This window comes from Podarcis pityusensis (assembly GCF_964106645.2).
Source record: "Podarcis pityusensis genome assembly, chromosome: 7".
NCBI classification, from domain to species: domain Eukaryota; kingdom Metazoa; phylum Chordata; class Lepidosauria; order Squamata; family Lacertidae; genus Podarcis; species Podarcis pityusensis.
This window is the reverse complement of record NC_138031.1, coordinates 87,683,022-87,696,225: the sequence shown is the minus strand read 5'-3', so window position 1 is coordinate 87,696,225 and position 13,204 is coordinate 87,683,022. Positions and strand designations below refer to the sequence as shown.

Here is a 13,204-nt window from a genome sequence, read left to right as displayed (position 1 = left end):
ACTATATATATATATATATATATATATATATATATATATAAAAAATACAACATTAGTTATCATGTCAAATCATTCAGCCTTCTTCCACCCTAGGGTGGGTGTTAATGCACTCTCTTTTAGCTGAAGTTTAAGCAACTCTGCTCAAGTATTAACAAGGTACATTTTATATAGCTAGTAATTAGAAATCTAATAATTATCAAAGGAAATTGTAATGTAGACATGATGATATACCGTACTTTTCGCACCATAACACTCAGTTTCCCCCCCTAAAAGGTAAAGGGAAATGTGTGTGCGCGTCGTTATGGAGCGAATGCAGGCAGGAGGAGCCGCTCTTGCTGGCTGTTCGGCAGCCTCTCTTCCTCCGCTTGGCTTGCTGAGAAGCCGGCAACAGCTGAGCAACAGCTGAGTGTCAGGAGACAGCCTCTCTTCCTCCTGTCTGCCTGCTCTATGGCTTTTTGGCGAGGTGGGAGAAGGGAGGCAGCTTGGAAGCCGGCAAGAGCTGCGCGCAGCGTGTAAAAGCCAAGGTGGGGAAAGGGAGACAGCCTCTCTTTCTCAGTGTCTGCCTGCTCTATGGCTCTCCCTTACACAAATGTAAGCGGCTCTTACTCTGCTTTCTTTACAATGAGCCGGAAGGAGGGACAAAGAGGGCATCCCCTTCCGTCCCTCCCCCAGCACCTCACCGGTAAATTCAAACAAAGAGGCTTACAAGGCTCGTGTCCCTGAGTCTCCTCCTCCTCTTTTTGCTCCGGTTCGAGGCAAGGCAGCTGCACAAATGTGAGTTCCCCCTCTCTCTTCCTTCCCTCCCTCCCTCCCTCCCTCTTCCAACTTCAAAAAATATTGGGGGGACAGCCAGGTAAGCCCCACTCACATACCACAATGGGGGGTGGGGGATGACTCCCTCAGATATTTAATGGGGGGGGTGAAGGCACCTAGGCCCATAGGAGTTGGCTGCTTTGCATAGGACAAATGTGAGCTCTCCATCTCTCTTCCCTCCCTCCCTCCCTCTTCCAACTTCAATAAAATATTGGGGGGGGGGGCAGGTACAGGTAAGCCCCATCTCACAGACTGCAATGATCTCAAGACAAAGTGCATGCACACTGGTACCTTATATGAATGGCAATGCCCATCAGCATGGGGGGGGGATGACTCCCTCAAATATTTAATGGGGGGTGAAGGCACCTAGGCTTATAGGAGTTGGCTGCTTTGCCTAGGACAAGTGTGAGCTCCCCCCCCCCTTCCTTCATCACTGTATTGGAGATACCATACATTACTGACAGTTCCTTCATTCACGTGGTTACAAAGCACGGATCCACATGGATCCTCAGGATTTTTGCACTGGGTCACCCCAAATTCACCATCAGATCACATAGCATGTGCATGGCTACAGCTTGCACCAAAAAAATCACGCACCCACTGTTGCCTGGGGCCGCAGTGGTGCAAAAACGTGGTTACAAAACACAGATCCACATGGATCCTCAGGATTTTTGCATTGGGCTACCCCAAACTCACCGTCAGATCACATGTCTGTGGCCACAGCATGAAGCACAAAAATGATACATCCACTGTTTCGTTTAGAATATATTTTTTTCTTGTTTTCCTCCTCTAAAAACTATGTGTGTGTTATGGTTGGGAGCATGTTATAGAGCGAAAAATACGGTATACTTCCTTGGTGTGTATTAGATTTCCTTTACACGTGTTTTCTTTACAGATTCTGCTTGGATTCTGCCAGACAGACAAGGCAAAGACTTTCCATCAATTGGTCCAACTTTAGCTTGAAGAAAGCTACCTTTGCTGTCCACTAAAGGACACAACATGGATATGAATGTTGTGGGATCTAATTACTAACTGCACTCCCTGTGCTGAGAACTGCTGTGGCCTTGAGACAAATACCTTCATTAGCAGTGCTGTGTGGATCTTCACTGGTCATCTAGCCTTTTCCCTGATTATGCTAGAAGGCTGCAGAATTGCTGCTTTCTAACTACATATGTTAGTTTCTGTGATTGAAGTCTGTGAATGAGACTTATCTGACTATAGTCTGCAGTTGCTGGAATTGGAACAACAGCATGTTTCCAGTTTCTGGAGATACCTTGGCTTTTCCCATTTTGCTATGACTTGTCCTTTAAACAGAGCAATGAATCCAACTAGTTTTGCTCTTTCCTTATAGACTTCTTTAAAGAAATTGTCATAGAGAAAATTCCTCTTTTGGGACAAGCATTTACTTTTGTTTTTCACAATCTACTGTTGAGAATGTACAAGTTAAGCAATTTGTGTTTTGATTCCCAATTTGTAGCCAGCTTGTGTAAAAATACTTGCAAGAGGAAGTTTAGCAAATGAGTACTTGCATATCAAATCAGTAAAACTGTATAACTGTATTAACGCTGAAGCCTATTGGCTGATTTTTTAACATATTGTTAAATAATATTAAGATCATGCCTTTCTTGTTGAAAGATGGAATACATTAGTAATCACAAAAGACTCATGCTCTGTTTTGTGTTTCATTGCTGCCGTGGTAGATGGTGGTGGGAAGTTGGTGTGTTATAGATGAGGGAGGGTTCATGTAGTTTTTGTTTTTATGTGTTTGGACAGCTACCCTGGGGAAAACATTGTGCAAAAATCGCTAACAAATAACAGCTGTGAAAAATGTTATGATTAGGTTGTTGAACTGCAACTGCAACAGAGGCAGCAATTCAGAAGCAAATAATGTAATTGGTATAATACCTGAATTTCTTTATAATCCTAGAAACAGTGTGAACCCATCTCATACCTGCAGTAGTTGTCACATCTCTGTGTGCTGACTAAGCACAGCACTCTGCTGGTGGAGCAGTATATTTCTACATCTAATATAAGCCTTCTAGCACAGTGGAGGAAAGGAAGCTAGGCAGGATGTTACGCTCACTCAGAGGGTTGGTCCTGCCCCCAACTATGGTGTGATGTTACCTTTGGAAAGAAAGTTAATGAAGATCCCCTCCCTCCAAACCCTTCTCCAGCTGCATTTGAAGACAGGATTCTTTGCAACTGTTAGAAATGCATGACCAGGAGTATAAAAAAACCTAGCCAGGGAACTTTGCTCTCAGACATTAAGACATCACTTTGCCACCAATTCAAGAATACTCAAGAGGGGACTTTGATGATGGGGAACTCTGCATAAAAAGGTAACTCAACAGCCAAGATAAACACAAATAATAAAGGGCAGATAGGTGATGTTTATCTTTTCAGATTCCCCTTTCAGATACTCTGCCCAGGATTTCAAACACAAGCATCTGCCAGGAATTTCAAGCTCACTTCTGCAGCTGCGGATGCAAGGACAAGGCTTCCAGCACAGGTAAGCAAATGAGAAGTTGCTTGTGCATTAAAATGTGGCTGTCTGCACCCTCCTTCCTTCTCCTGAGAAATATATTTTATGTGCTCCATTGAAATTAAAATATGCCAAATTAACAACGACCACAATGAAATGTGACTGGTTTTCCCCCCCCCCCATCAATATGAGTACTTTTCAAAGAAAAAATAGAGGTTTCTTGGCCAGTTGAAAACCACAGCTGGGAAGGACCATAACTCAATAGTACAGTGCATGTTTTGCATTTAGGAGACAACAGTTCCAGGTAAAATACCCAGTATTTGCGTTTAAAGGATCAGATACATTGGAGAGTCACCATAAGTCAAGAGTATACAATATTAGGTTAGATTAATCATTGGTCTGATTTACAAAGTGGCTTCATGTGTTTATATCCCAAAGAGAATAACAAATACCTTACAGAATTCCCCCACATTGATTAAAAATAAAGTTACACATTTTAAAAATGTTTCTTCAATTTTCAGGTGTAATACATTTTGCAGCACCTGGAAAAACCAACATGGCAAAATTAGAAAGCCTCAGAGCTCTAGGTACAGAATGTAAAATAAACCTTACTCTTTGGGTTCTGTGCCTAGATCAGTGTTTAAACAAAGTAATTACCCCTCTCTTCCCCCAAAAAACAACTTTATCTAAAGTACAATCCTTCTGCTGTCTGTATGGGAATCATGTATAGTTCACAGCAATATCTTCTTGAATCTGAACTCACAGGGAGTTAAGTCCTTTGCATCATGTATTTTACATTGTAAATCTCTATACAGTACAGGTATTGTCTTCATTTAATGTGTACAATGCTTAGTAAATTCTAGGTACTATACAAATGATAAATAGCTTGCTAGAATTAAACATAAGCTACAAGGTTCAAGGCACACGCTTGTGTGGCCATATGAGCAGAAGTCTTAGGACAGGTTTAATAGGAATCTAATGCCTTGCTATAATTCTTTTAAGTCAGTTATCATGATAAAGTATAATCCCCAAAATAATCTAAGAGCCACAGCAAATAATTGTGTTTTATCCCTGGGGAATAGTCACTTACAATACTTTTTTGCTTTTATAAATAGTGGGGTTCTAATTAGTCACTCCCACTAAGACTTGCTTATCAAATAGAACACCTTTGGGTTTCCCCAACCCTTAAACCTTACCTTGGCTGTTGCTTATGTTTAAGTCTTTCATGGAGACCAGCATGACATTTTTCTTGCCAACTGCAGCTTCAGCATCAGAGCAGCTGCCCAAAAATAGAGGATGCATCCAATGTTACTTTATCTGGCTACCTCATGAGAAAATGTGTTTTTCCTTGCAGGTGACTAACACTGAAGAGCTAGACATCTCAGTGGATTAGGAAGCACTGATGTGTAGCTTGTTCTTTACTTTCATTCTGCCAATGCTATGAACAAAAGCCACAGCATGTTTTGCTCAGTAAATGTTCTAATGACTTTAATCCTTCTGTCCATTTATGGAGTTTCAACTTAGGAAGCTTCATCCAAATCTGAAATCTATTGCTTTGGATTTAGAAATATTTTAATGTTGTGGGACATATTGTAATGTTTATGCAGGATGTGCTTTTATTGGTGTTAGTATCATTTCTTACCATCTCTCTTTTACTTAACCAAGCAGCCGGGCAGACTCTCATTGCTGTGTGTGATGTTTCTCTGCTGCTAGGAAGGTAGGCAGTAGATCATCAAACTCGCTTAATAAGAAATGTGATTTTACAGTACAGTCGTACCTCAGAAGTTGAACGGAATCCATTTGGAAGTCCATTCGACTTCCAAAACGTTCAGAAACCAAGGCGCGGCTCCTGCAGCCAATCAGAAGTCGTGTTGGACGTTCAGGTTCCAAAGAACATTAGCAAGCCAGAACACTCACTTCCGGGTTTGTGGCGTTTGGGAACCAAAGCGTTCGACTTCCGAGGTACAACTGTGCTACTATATAATTAAACGTTGCTCCATTACTTTAGTGTCATAATAATCAACAGCTGAGGGCAATAGGGAGCAATGAAGCAAGCATTTTCTCTGTCTTCAAAGCACATGACTATAAAGTCATATCTAAATGAAATTATAGTGACTATTTGAGAAGCATTGCCTTGTTGGTGGCTGCGCTGGGCAACTACACTAGTTGCCATCACCCCAGACCAGATCACTTTATCCCTCTGTATCCTATGAATGTTCCTAAACATTTGGCTCAGCCATAAACTCCATACAGTCGTCCTAGGCAAGCTGCTGTGGGTTACATCAAAGTTAGTAGCATAGGAGTGATACCTGCATACCCTTACGACAGTGTTGTAATTATTGCTGAGATTATGCTTTGAAAACCACCGCATAAATAATAAGGCTGCAGTTCTAAATTCCTTCACTAAAGAGTCAGTCTGATCGAACCTAGTGACACTTGTGTAAATGTGTGATGATAGGGTTGTTTAATCTGATGTGTAACTTTACTCTTGCTGTGCCACTCTGAACTGTTCCTGTGTTTTGGATTGTTTCTGATTCTTATTCTTTGCCGTCCCTCTCTGCAGCCACACATTCCTAAGGTTGAAGCAGGGCCCCAGACATGCAGTACTTTGGCTGTAGCTGTTCCACTGTTGACCATGTCCCTTTTCATGCATTAAAACCCAAAGCTGTATTACAGCTCACATAAAGGTTTTGACCAACCTGATTTAGTCAACAAGGATCACAGCCACTCTGAAAGTTAGTAGCTGAAAAACAAAATTAGCTGCAGCTTGACAGCAACTAGTAAGAAGAAAAAACTCTAAAACATATTTTTTTACCTGTAAGATACAATCGGATGTTGAGGTTTTTGTTTATCTACAAAGAGAAAAATCCATTAATAATACGCACTAAAAGATGTGTACAAATAATATACTGCCTTTAATTTAGTCCTCATTTATCATTAAAATAAAAGCATATCTTGGAAGAGGCAGAAGGAATGTCCAGAGGACCCAGCTAGATGTGTTAACATGCTTATTTTTGCAATTAATGTGCACGTTTAAAAAATGCAAATAGTCGCTGGTGTGTGCATCAATGATAAGGATCACAGTGGGCAGGAAAGGAGGAGTGTTTAACCTTTTCCTCCCCTGCAGCAGTCATGATGAAAACTGCTCCTCCAAAGCTGCTATTTGCTCCTGTTGGTGCTAGCTGGAATTGTAAAGTTCCAGAGGACAAGGTTAAGTTAAAATATGACACATGGAATAACGGATGAGAAGGAATTATATCAGTAAAACAAGTAGGTGGTCAAGCTGAAAGATGAGCATATAGATTATAAGTGATTAGAAGTTGAACTGGGTTTAAAATCAGAAATGAGAAGAAGTTCTGTCAGAAGAATAAGAAGAAAGTGGATAGAATACAATTTAATCAAGAAGAAATGTTCACACATTTGGGGTATGGGAAAGAGAGCACATTAAAAAACAAATATACTTAGTGAGGACATAATAAGGTAGGACCAAACATGAACTTGAATCAGTTGTGGGGCAAGCTTACACCTTCGCTTTTCACGACGTGAATGCAGGCCCAGTGCAGTGTAGCCGTTAGAGTGTTGGAGCAGGGCCCGGGAGACCAGGGTTCAAATCCCCGTTCAGCCATGAAGCTCATTGGGCTAGTCACAGTCTCTCAGCCTAGCCTGCCTCAAAGGGGTGTTGTGAGGCACAATGTAAGTCATCTTGAGCTCCTTGGCAGTAAGGTGGGACATAAATAAAGTATATAAGCTGAAGGAAATCGAGTGAAGGCAGTGAATAAGGAAGAGTGTTCAAGTGGCATCATCAAGAACCTGAGAAGTGAAGAAGGTTAAAAGTGAAGAAAGGAAGGAAAAAACCCAGGAAGCTTGAGACTATAAATTACAACCGGCCTGCAAACCGGAAAGTGGGGAATTATGGAATTATCTTGAGCAAAATGTTTGTAAGAAGAAGGGTTGGACAAGAAGCATTTTACCCAAGAAAGAACACAGAACAAGAGCTAAGCAGAGAATCAAAGTCAAGAAATGTGGATAGTGAACCAAGTCCATGGCAGACAATTGCAAGGTGAATATTAAGTGGATAAAATGGAGACTTGGATACAAGATAATCACTTCAGGGCTATTAAAACAATGACGCACACTGTTTAATACCTTCCACATTTTTGCAGTGATGACACCTGAATCTTAGGCTGACCACACAGACCAGGATAATTACAATCACCACCAGAATGGCAATGAAGCTGATAACACCTGGATAACGAGGAAAACAAGACCCATAATGGCAGCCATTGGTAGTTTTCCATTCAACATCTGTTAGAATCAGTGACAACAAATAGGGTTGACAGTGCTGCCAATCACTACTTAAAACCCAAACTTGCCAAAGTAGTTAAAAATGGGCAGGAGCACAATCAAGGACAGCCAACAAGAGCATCTCAATACAACAATTGATGTGATTGTCTAGTGTCTAGGAGGGTATAAATTTCTGTAAATCCAGGTGGGAGCAGAGACAAGTGCATTAAGTCGTAATGTTTCAAAAATGTAGAGTCTACATATTTTTTAATCTGTATCTGAACATCAAATGGAGTTACTGAATAACCAGAAATTCTCTTAAGCCTATTAACAAATGCCCCAGAAGAAATTTCACTGGCAGCCCTGTAACAGCTGGAATGTACCAGTGCACTGCAGTGACAAATTCTTTACTACTGCCAAGTGCCAGCATTGTGGCAATAGGCCGGTGCATGTTCTTTCAGGAAGAGCTATCAGTACTGGACAGCACAGCAGCATTGTGCAAAGTGGTGACGTGGCAGAGATTTGGATGGCCTTGTGTGTTCATGAGTGATTGCTCTGTCAGCCCTGTCCTCCAATTTCCATACATTCAATGTGACATTTATAAAGGACAGCCTATTCACACATGCTCTCTGCAATCTGAAAACCCAGTACTTTCCTAGCTGAGTGAGCAGCCTGCATATGCACACTTGTTTGCAAATAGGCTCTCTTGAAAACGTGCACATCAGGGATGGGGCCAGCAGGGTTCACCACATCAGGCTCTCTCTCCATGTTTTAAGTGTATATGTGGAATGGAATAACTGAAAAGACTTGATGTACCTTTGAGACAGTGTACCCAGAGAATAGTTTGTGGGGCACCTAATGTATAAGGTGTCTGCAGCTAAGCAGATCTCAGTCCGGCCATTACTTCAATGCAACCACACCTCACCCACACTGCTTTTGAGATCCTTTCAGACCGGGTAGAACAAAAAAGTGGCAGTCAATCATTTGTGCTCAACTCCTCTATTTGTGTTCTGTCCTTCCTCCAGATAATTTATAATTTTATTCTAGGTATGCTTATGTTCTTTACTCCCAGGTAAGTGTTCATAGGAGCTCATACATTCTTGGGACACTTTGCAGGAAGTTAAATTAGGCAATACAGGCACTGTAAGTACATTTGAGAATGAATTTGACAAAATTAAAATTAACAAATACTATGTGTTCTATGCAAAACAGTTCTAAGCAAAGCATTTTGTCTCCTTGTGAAAGGGAGCATTCTCCCCAGTGCCCCCTATATCTGTTCAGGGGGTTCCCCCATCCCTCTGGACAGTAGCATTGCATCCTTGATTAGGGCCCGGTGTGTGCGTGCGTACCAGGCAGGACCAGGGGCTAGGTGCTCCACCGCCAAGCAGGTGCGGGGATGCATTGCGCTGCTTGCCCACCCGTGCGGGGGGAGCCCTTGGTGAGGGGGCCAGGGGCGCAGTGGCAAGACTGGGCTCTGGAAGCCAGAGACCTCCGGCAGCAGGCAGGGCAGGAATCCCTGTGGGGGGGCCCTGACTCACACCCCCTGAAAACCATGTGCCCTGAGCTATGACCCCCCCCCCGGCCCTCCTCACTACACCCCTGGCTCTGGAGACATTTTTGGGACAGTGCAGGGCATGTGTGGGGCAAGAAGGATGTCCTGTTGTGCTACTGCAATTTTGTAGTTGAATGCCGCTTCATGAATCCTGACTTCTTTTTTGCTAAGCTTTACAAACTACTACTGATAAGGTGTTCTTTGGGGGCAAGAGTGTGGAGGTATAATCAGAATACTGATTTCCGTAAGATATAAATATTTTTAAAATACTTGGAAAAATATTTAATGCTGGCACCCTTTAAACCCATCTGTCTTATTACTTTCTGTCCAAAATTGTGACACCTCATCTTAATGTCTTTACTCACCAGTTGCTGCCACTGTTAGTGCTGCTGATTTTTCTTCTGTAGGGGAAGGGATAGTGAGAAAATCTGTATTTACATACAGGAGACCTTTCGTGGGAGAGGTGGCCCCGTTATATATACCTGTGGAAACTAAGAAATAGAAAGGTATAGAGACATTGAGAGGCGGATTCAAATGAAGAGGCAATGGATTGGGGTAAGACCCTGCATCTACTACTACCTTTGTTACTGACGTTTTTTTCCTGACTCAAAACAGCATTGCATTCCCAAGTTTGTTTTTTAAAAAAAGATTAGACTGATAGATTTCTTGAAAATTTATAGATTAACTGCCTTTTTGATTGGATAGCATGTTTTGTGGTTTATACTGTAATGGCCATTGGCTATAAACAATGAAATGGGATGAATGGACTCCAGTGCCGCAGGCGGCTGGCTGGAGAGGGAGGACCCAACTGGCCTCAGCACAGCGTGGCTTCTCTCACTAGCTTCCTTGCTGTCCAGCATCAGCATCCTTTGCCTCAGCTGCCTAACAAGCATGGCTACCCCTAGTATATGGAGGACAAAGGAGGCAGATGAAGCTGATGGATTATATGGAATTGGCAGAAATGACTGGCAGAATCCGAGACCAGGGAGAAGAGTCGGTGGAAGAAGATTGGAAAAAATTTAAAGTATATTTACAGAAATATTGTAAAATTAATGAATGTTAGAAGGATGCTGGAAAGAAGCTATATGACTTTAGCAGAAATATTATAAAGAATTAAGTATGAATAGATTGACATTGGGTAAAGGTGTAAATTTAAGGCTAAATTGTGTTAAGATAAATTATGGAACTAAATTTGAGAAAGAGGGAAAGGACTTACTGGAATAATTAATTGAACTAGAATACAAAAAAGGAGGTGTGAGGAAGTCGAGGAAATAAGCAAATGAAAGATAAGAATATGAAAATACGGGGTCTTTTTTTGTTTGTTTGTTCTTTTTTCCCTTTTTCTTTCCTTTTTTTTCTTCTATTTTTAAAAGGTTTGGGTTTTTTAAATGCTTTTGTTTTTCTTTTTTTCTTTTTTGTATTGTTGATGTTTTGTATTATTGTATTTATTTTTGTTTTTGAGGTTTTGTAATTGTTTATTGCTTGTATTTCTCTTTTTTCCTCTTTTCTTTCCTTTGAAATGCTTAAACTTTAATAAATATCTTACTAAAAAATAAATAAATATGGAGGACAAAGGAGACCCAGGGCACAGTCAGTGTGCTCACGCCAACTTCTTTCCTGTCTCAGTACCCTTACATGTGTTCTGCATAAATATGCACAGTAAAATATCCAAAAACCAGTCAGGGAAAAACCGCTCTCTTCTCTGAGAAAGGAAATGGCAATGCAGAACAAGAACAAGAACAAGACAAGGCATAAAATCCACTGACCATCAAAAATACCTTTTTTGGCCACTATGAATTTAGCTGTATGGAACAAAGGGACTGCATCTGACATAGCAAAAATAGGTTTAAATTCCCTTTCTCACCTAAATCAAGCAACAATCAGTTTTGTAATATAAGAACATTCATTACCACAGGATGCTGAGAGCTACTTGTTTATAATGCATAATAGTAGCATGTTGAAATGAGAAGTGATGGTCTGGCATTTTCCTACCAAAGGATCTGCCCACTGTAAGTAATCCTGAGTACAGGTGTTAGAGATGAAAGGGAGGATAAAGAGCCATCACGGATATTTTGCCCTTGCCCTCCATCAGGATCACACAAAGGGTTCCCTCATCGCTTTACTGGAACTCATTGAAAAGGTAAAGCCTTTTAATAGCAGGGTAATTGTAGAGCGTCTACCTGCTGAGGATGGCTGGATGACGCTTCCATTTTTCTTGGGCGCAGACTCTACAGGCAAATCGGAAAATAGGAGAGCAGTTAGGATATATATCTTTTGTGGGGACATGTTGGTTTTGCTACATTATCTGACATCCAAAACAAAGGCTATATGGCCAATTTTACCTCCAAGTGACCCATTTGTTGCTAATGCCTATTTTCCCGCCCCCCCCCCACGTTAGCTAAATATCTGAATTCAGTTCAGTAAAATCTGTCCTAATGTCTTGCTCCTCAACAGAAAGCTCAACATCTCAATTCACATGTACTGATCTCCTTCAAGTCTACATACTGACATTAGATGGCCAAAACAGGCCCTCAGAGTTCCCTCTATACTTATCAGAGCATGTTAATAATAATCCAGGGTTAGGGATTAGGTTCTGGTCCCTGCAGCACCCATGGGGACGAGGGAGGGCACACAGGAGCCGCCTTGCGCAAGTGGAAGCCTTTCTGCAGGGCTTCCGCTGATGGGTCTCATTTGTTGAATCCTGCCCATTGCATCTGCTCTCTGACAGTGTAGGCCCTCCACAAGGACTTTCTGCTTATGCAATGAGGCTTTTCCCTGCCTCCTCTTCTCTGTGCCCCTGCGCTCAGACTGGCTCTGGGGGCTTGGGAGAACCCCCAGAACAGCGCATGTGGGCAGGAGAGCAGGGATCTTTAAATCTGGCAAACCACACTCCTTGCATAGCTGGAACAACTGGAAGAGAATGACATGGAATTCCCTCTGTATTTTAGTCATCAGCACATCCTCGCTTTATCCATCAGTGTATCCTGCGTACACTCAGTATAATTCAACCCCCCAAAAATGATGAAGAATTATGTTGTTTTCCACATCATATATTCATTCAGCTTTTGTTTTAATTAGCAGTTCCATCAGCTTTTCTTCAACAAAACAGGCACCATTGTCCTTTTGGTGAAACAGCCACACCTTTGTTACAGAAATTGTGTATTAAAGGCCCTAGGCAATCTGTAATCCTTAAACTCTGAAATATATGTATTTCACAACAGGAATGCAGTTTTTTAGAGCCAGATTTGTTAAAAGATCTGCACCTCTTTCAGCCAAAGGAACTAGATTTGCATGAATACTGAGTGAGAACTGCTTTACTTTGCTCCTTGATGAATTGATAAATCTGTGTTATATTGAATTAGAACATAGATTCATCTTACTCAGCATTGTGTACACTGACTGAAAGCAGCTCCCCAGAGTTTCAGGCAGAGAGAAATCTTTTGCGGCCCTGCAGCCTGAGATTTTAACTGTAGATGCCAAGGACTGAAATTTATCCATTCAAAACACAAACTCACCATTGCCCTCCATTTGAACAGGATTAAGGTGGCAATCATAAGCCCCATTGGAACTTTCCCCTCAGACTTGCATAGAACTGGGCAATAAAGTATCTTACCTTGAAGAAGAACAGAGTCACATAACCAGAAAAACATCAAAAAATGTAAAGCTATCATTATGTCTTCCACTCCTCAGAAACTTGCAGCTCTGTCCATTCTGCAGTCTGGGAGAACAAAAAACAACCAGGAGAGAAGTTTGTCTGCATGTGCTGATTGTCCAAGAGCTTCCTGTTAAAGAATAGAAGGAAGCAGACTGAGTCAACAAGGGGATTGACGCTGTGGAATACTTCTCTTGCCCATTATAGTTCCAAAGGAAATGAAACAGAATTTACCGGCCACAAAAGAAATTTCAATATTGTTGTTGTGAGGAGTCTCTACGCTTACGAGAAATTTGTGGGGAATGAAAATGAATGAAAATAAGTACACAGGAATATTTAACCTTACTTCTGGTCTCTGTTTTGAAAGAAGGACTTGCGGCCTGTGTGCAGAGTTTAGCAGTCTGGTGCTTTTGAAATATAC

General features: G+C 41.5%; 2 protein-coding genes across 7 annotated transcripts in view; one reads left to right on the top strand and one right to left on the bottom strand.

Annotated features, from left to right (window-relative positions):
- Nucleotides 1-2,475, top strand: part of FAM193A (family with sequence similarity 193 member A) — a 56,565-nt gene extending 54,090 nt beyond the window's left edge. For all 5 annotated transcript variants that reach the window (XM_081015139.1, XM_081015138.1, XM_081015141.1 and 2 more), the window contains one exon: nucleotides 1,709-2,475. In XM_081015139.1, coding sequence (XP_080871265.1) covers nucleotides 1,709-1,802 — 94 coding nt within the window. In that variant the 3' untranslated portion in view covers nucleotides 1,803-2,475. The remainder of the gene's footprint in view (nucleotides 1-1,708) is intronic.
- Nucleotides 2,476-3,698: 1,223 nt separating this feature from the next.
- Nucleotides 3,699-12,873, bottom strand: ECSCR (endothelial cell surface expressed chemotaxis and apoptosis regulator). 2 transcript variants are annotated; one of them, XM_081015244.1, is made up of 7 exons: nucleotides 12,745-12,873; nucleotides 11,312-11,359; nucleotides 9,497-9,622; nucleotides 7,442-7,540; nucleotides 6,111-6,147; nucleotides 4,492-4,574; nucleotides 3,699-3,837 (listed from the first exon to the last, which is right to left on the bottom strand). In XM_081015244.1, exons 1-7 carry the CDS (start codon nucleotides 12,800-12,802, stop codon nucleotides 3,806-3,808), a joined length of 483 nt encoding a protein of 160 aa, XP_080871370.1. In that variant the 5' UTR covers nucleotides 12,803-12,873; the 3' UTR covers nucleotides 3,699-3,805. The 2 variants fall into 2 exon arrangements, with proteins under 2 accessions (XP_080871370.1, XP_080871371.1); XM_081015245.1 differs by lacking the exon at nucleotides 7,442-7,540.
- Between the last annotated feature and the right edge of the window lie 331 nt (nucleotides 12,874-13,204).

Bases quoted from the DNA above. Each gene is read 5' to 3' on its own strand.
- ECSCR (XM_081015244.1), bottom strand. From the start codon at position 12,802: ATGATAGCTTTACATTTTTTGATGTTTTTCTGGTTATGTGACTCTGTT. The intron at 6,148-7,441 runs GTATTAAACAGT...TTCTCTTTGTAG, and splicing joins TCACTGCAAAAATGTGGAAG to ATAAACAAAAACCTCAACAT. The intron at 4,575-6,110 runs GTAAAAAAATAT...ATTTTTGGGCAG, and splicing joins CATCCGATTGTATCTTACAG to CTGCTCTGATGCTGAAGCTG.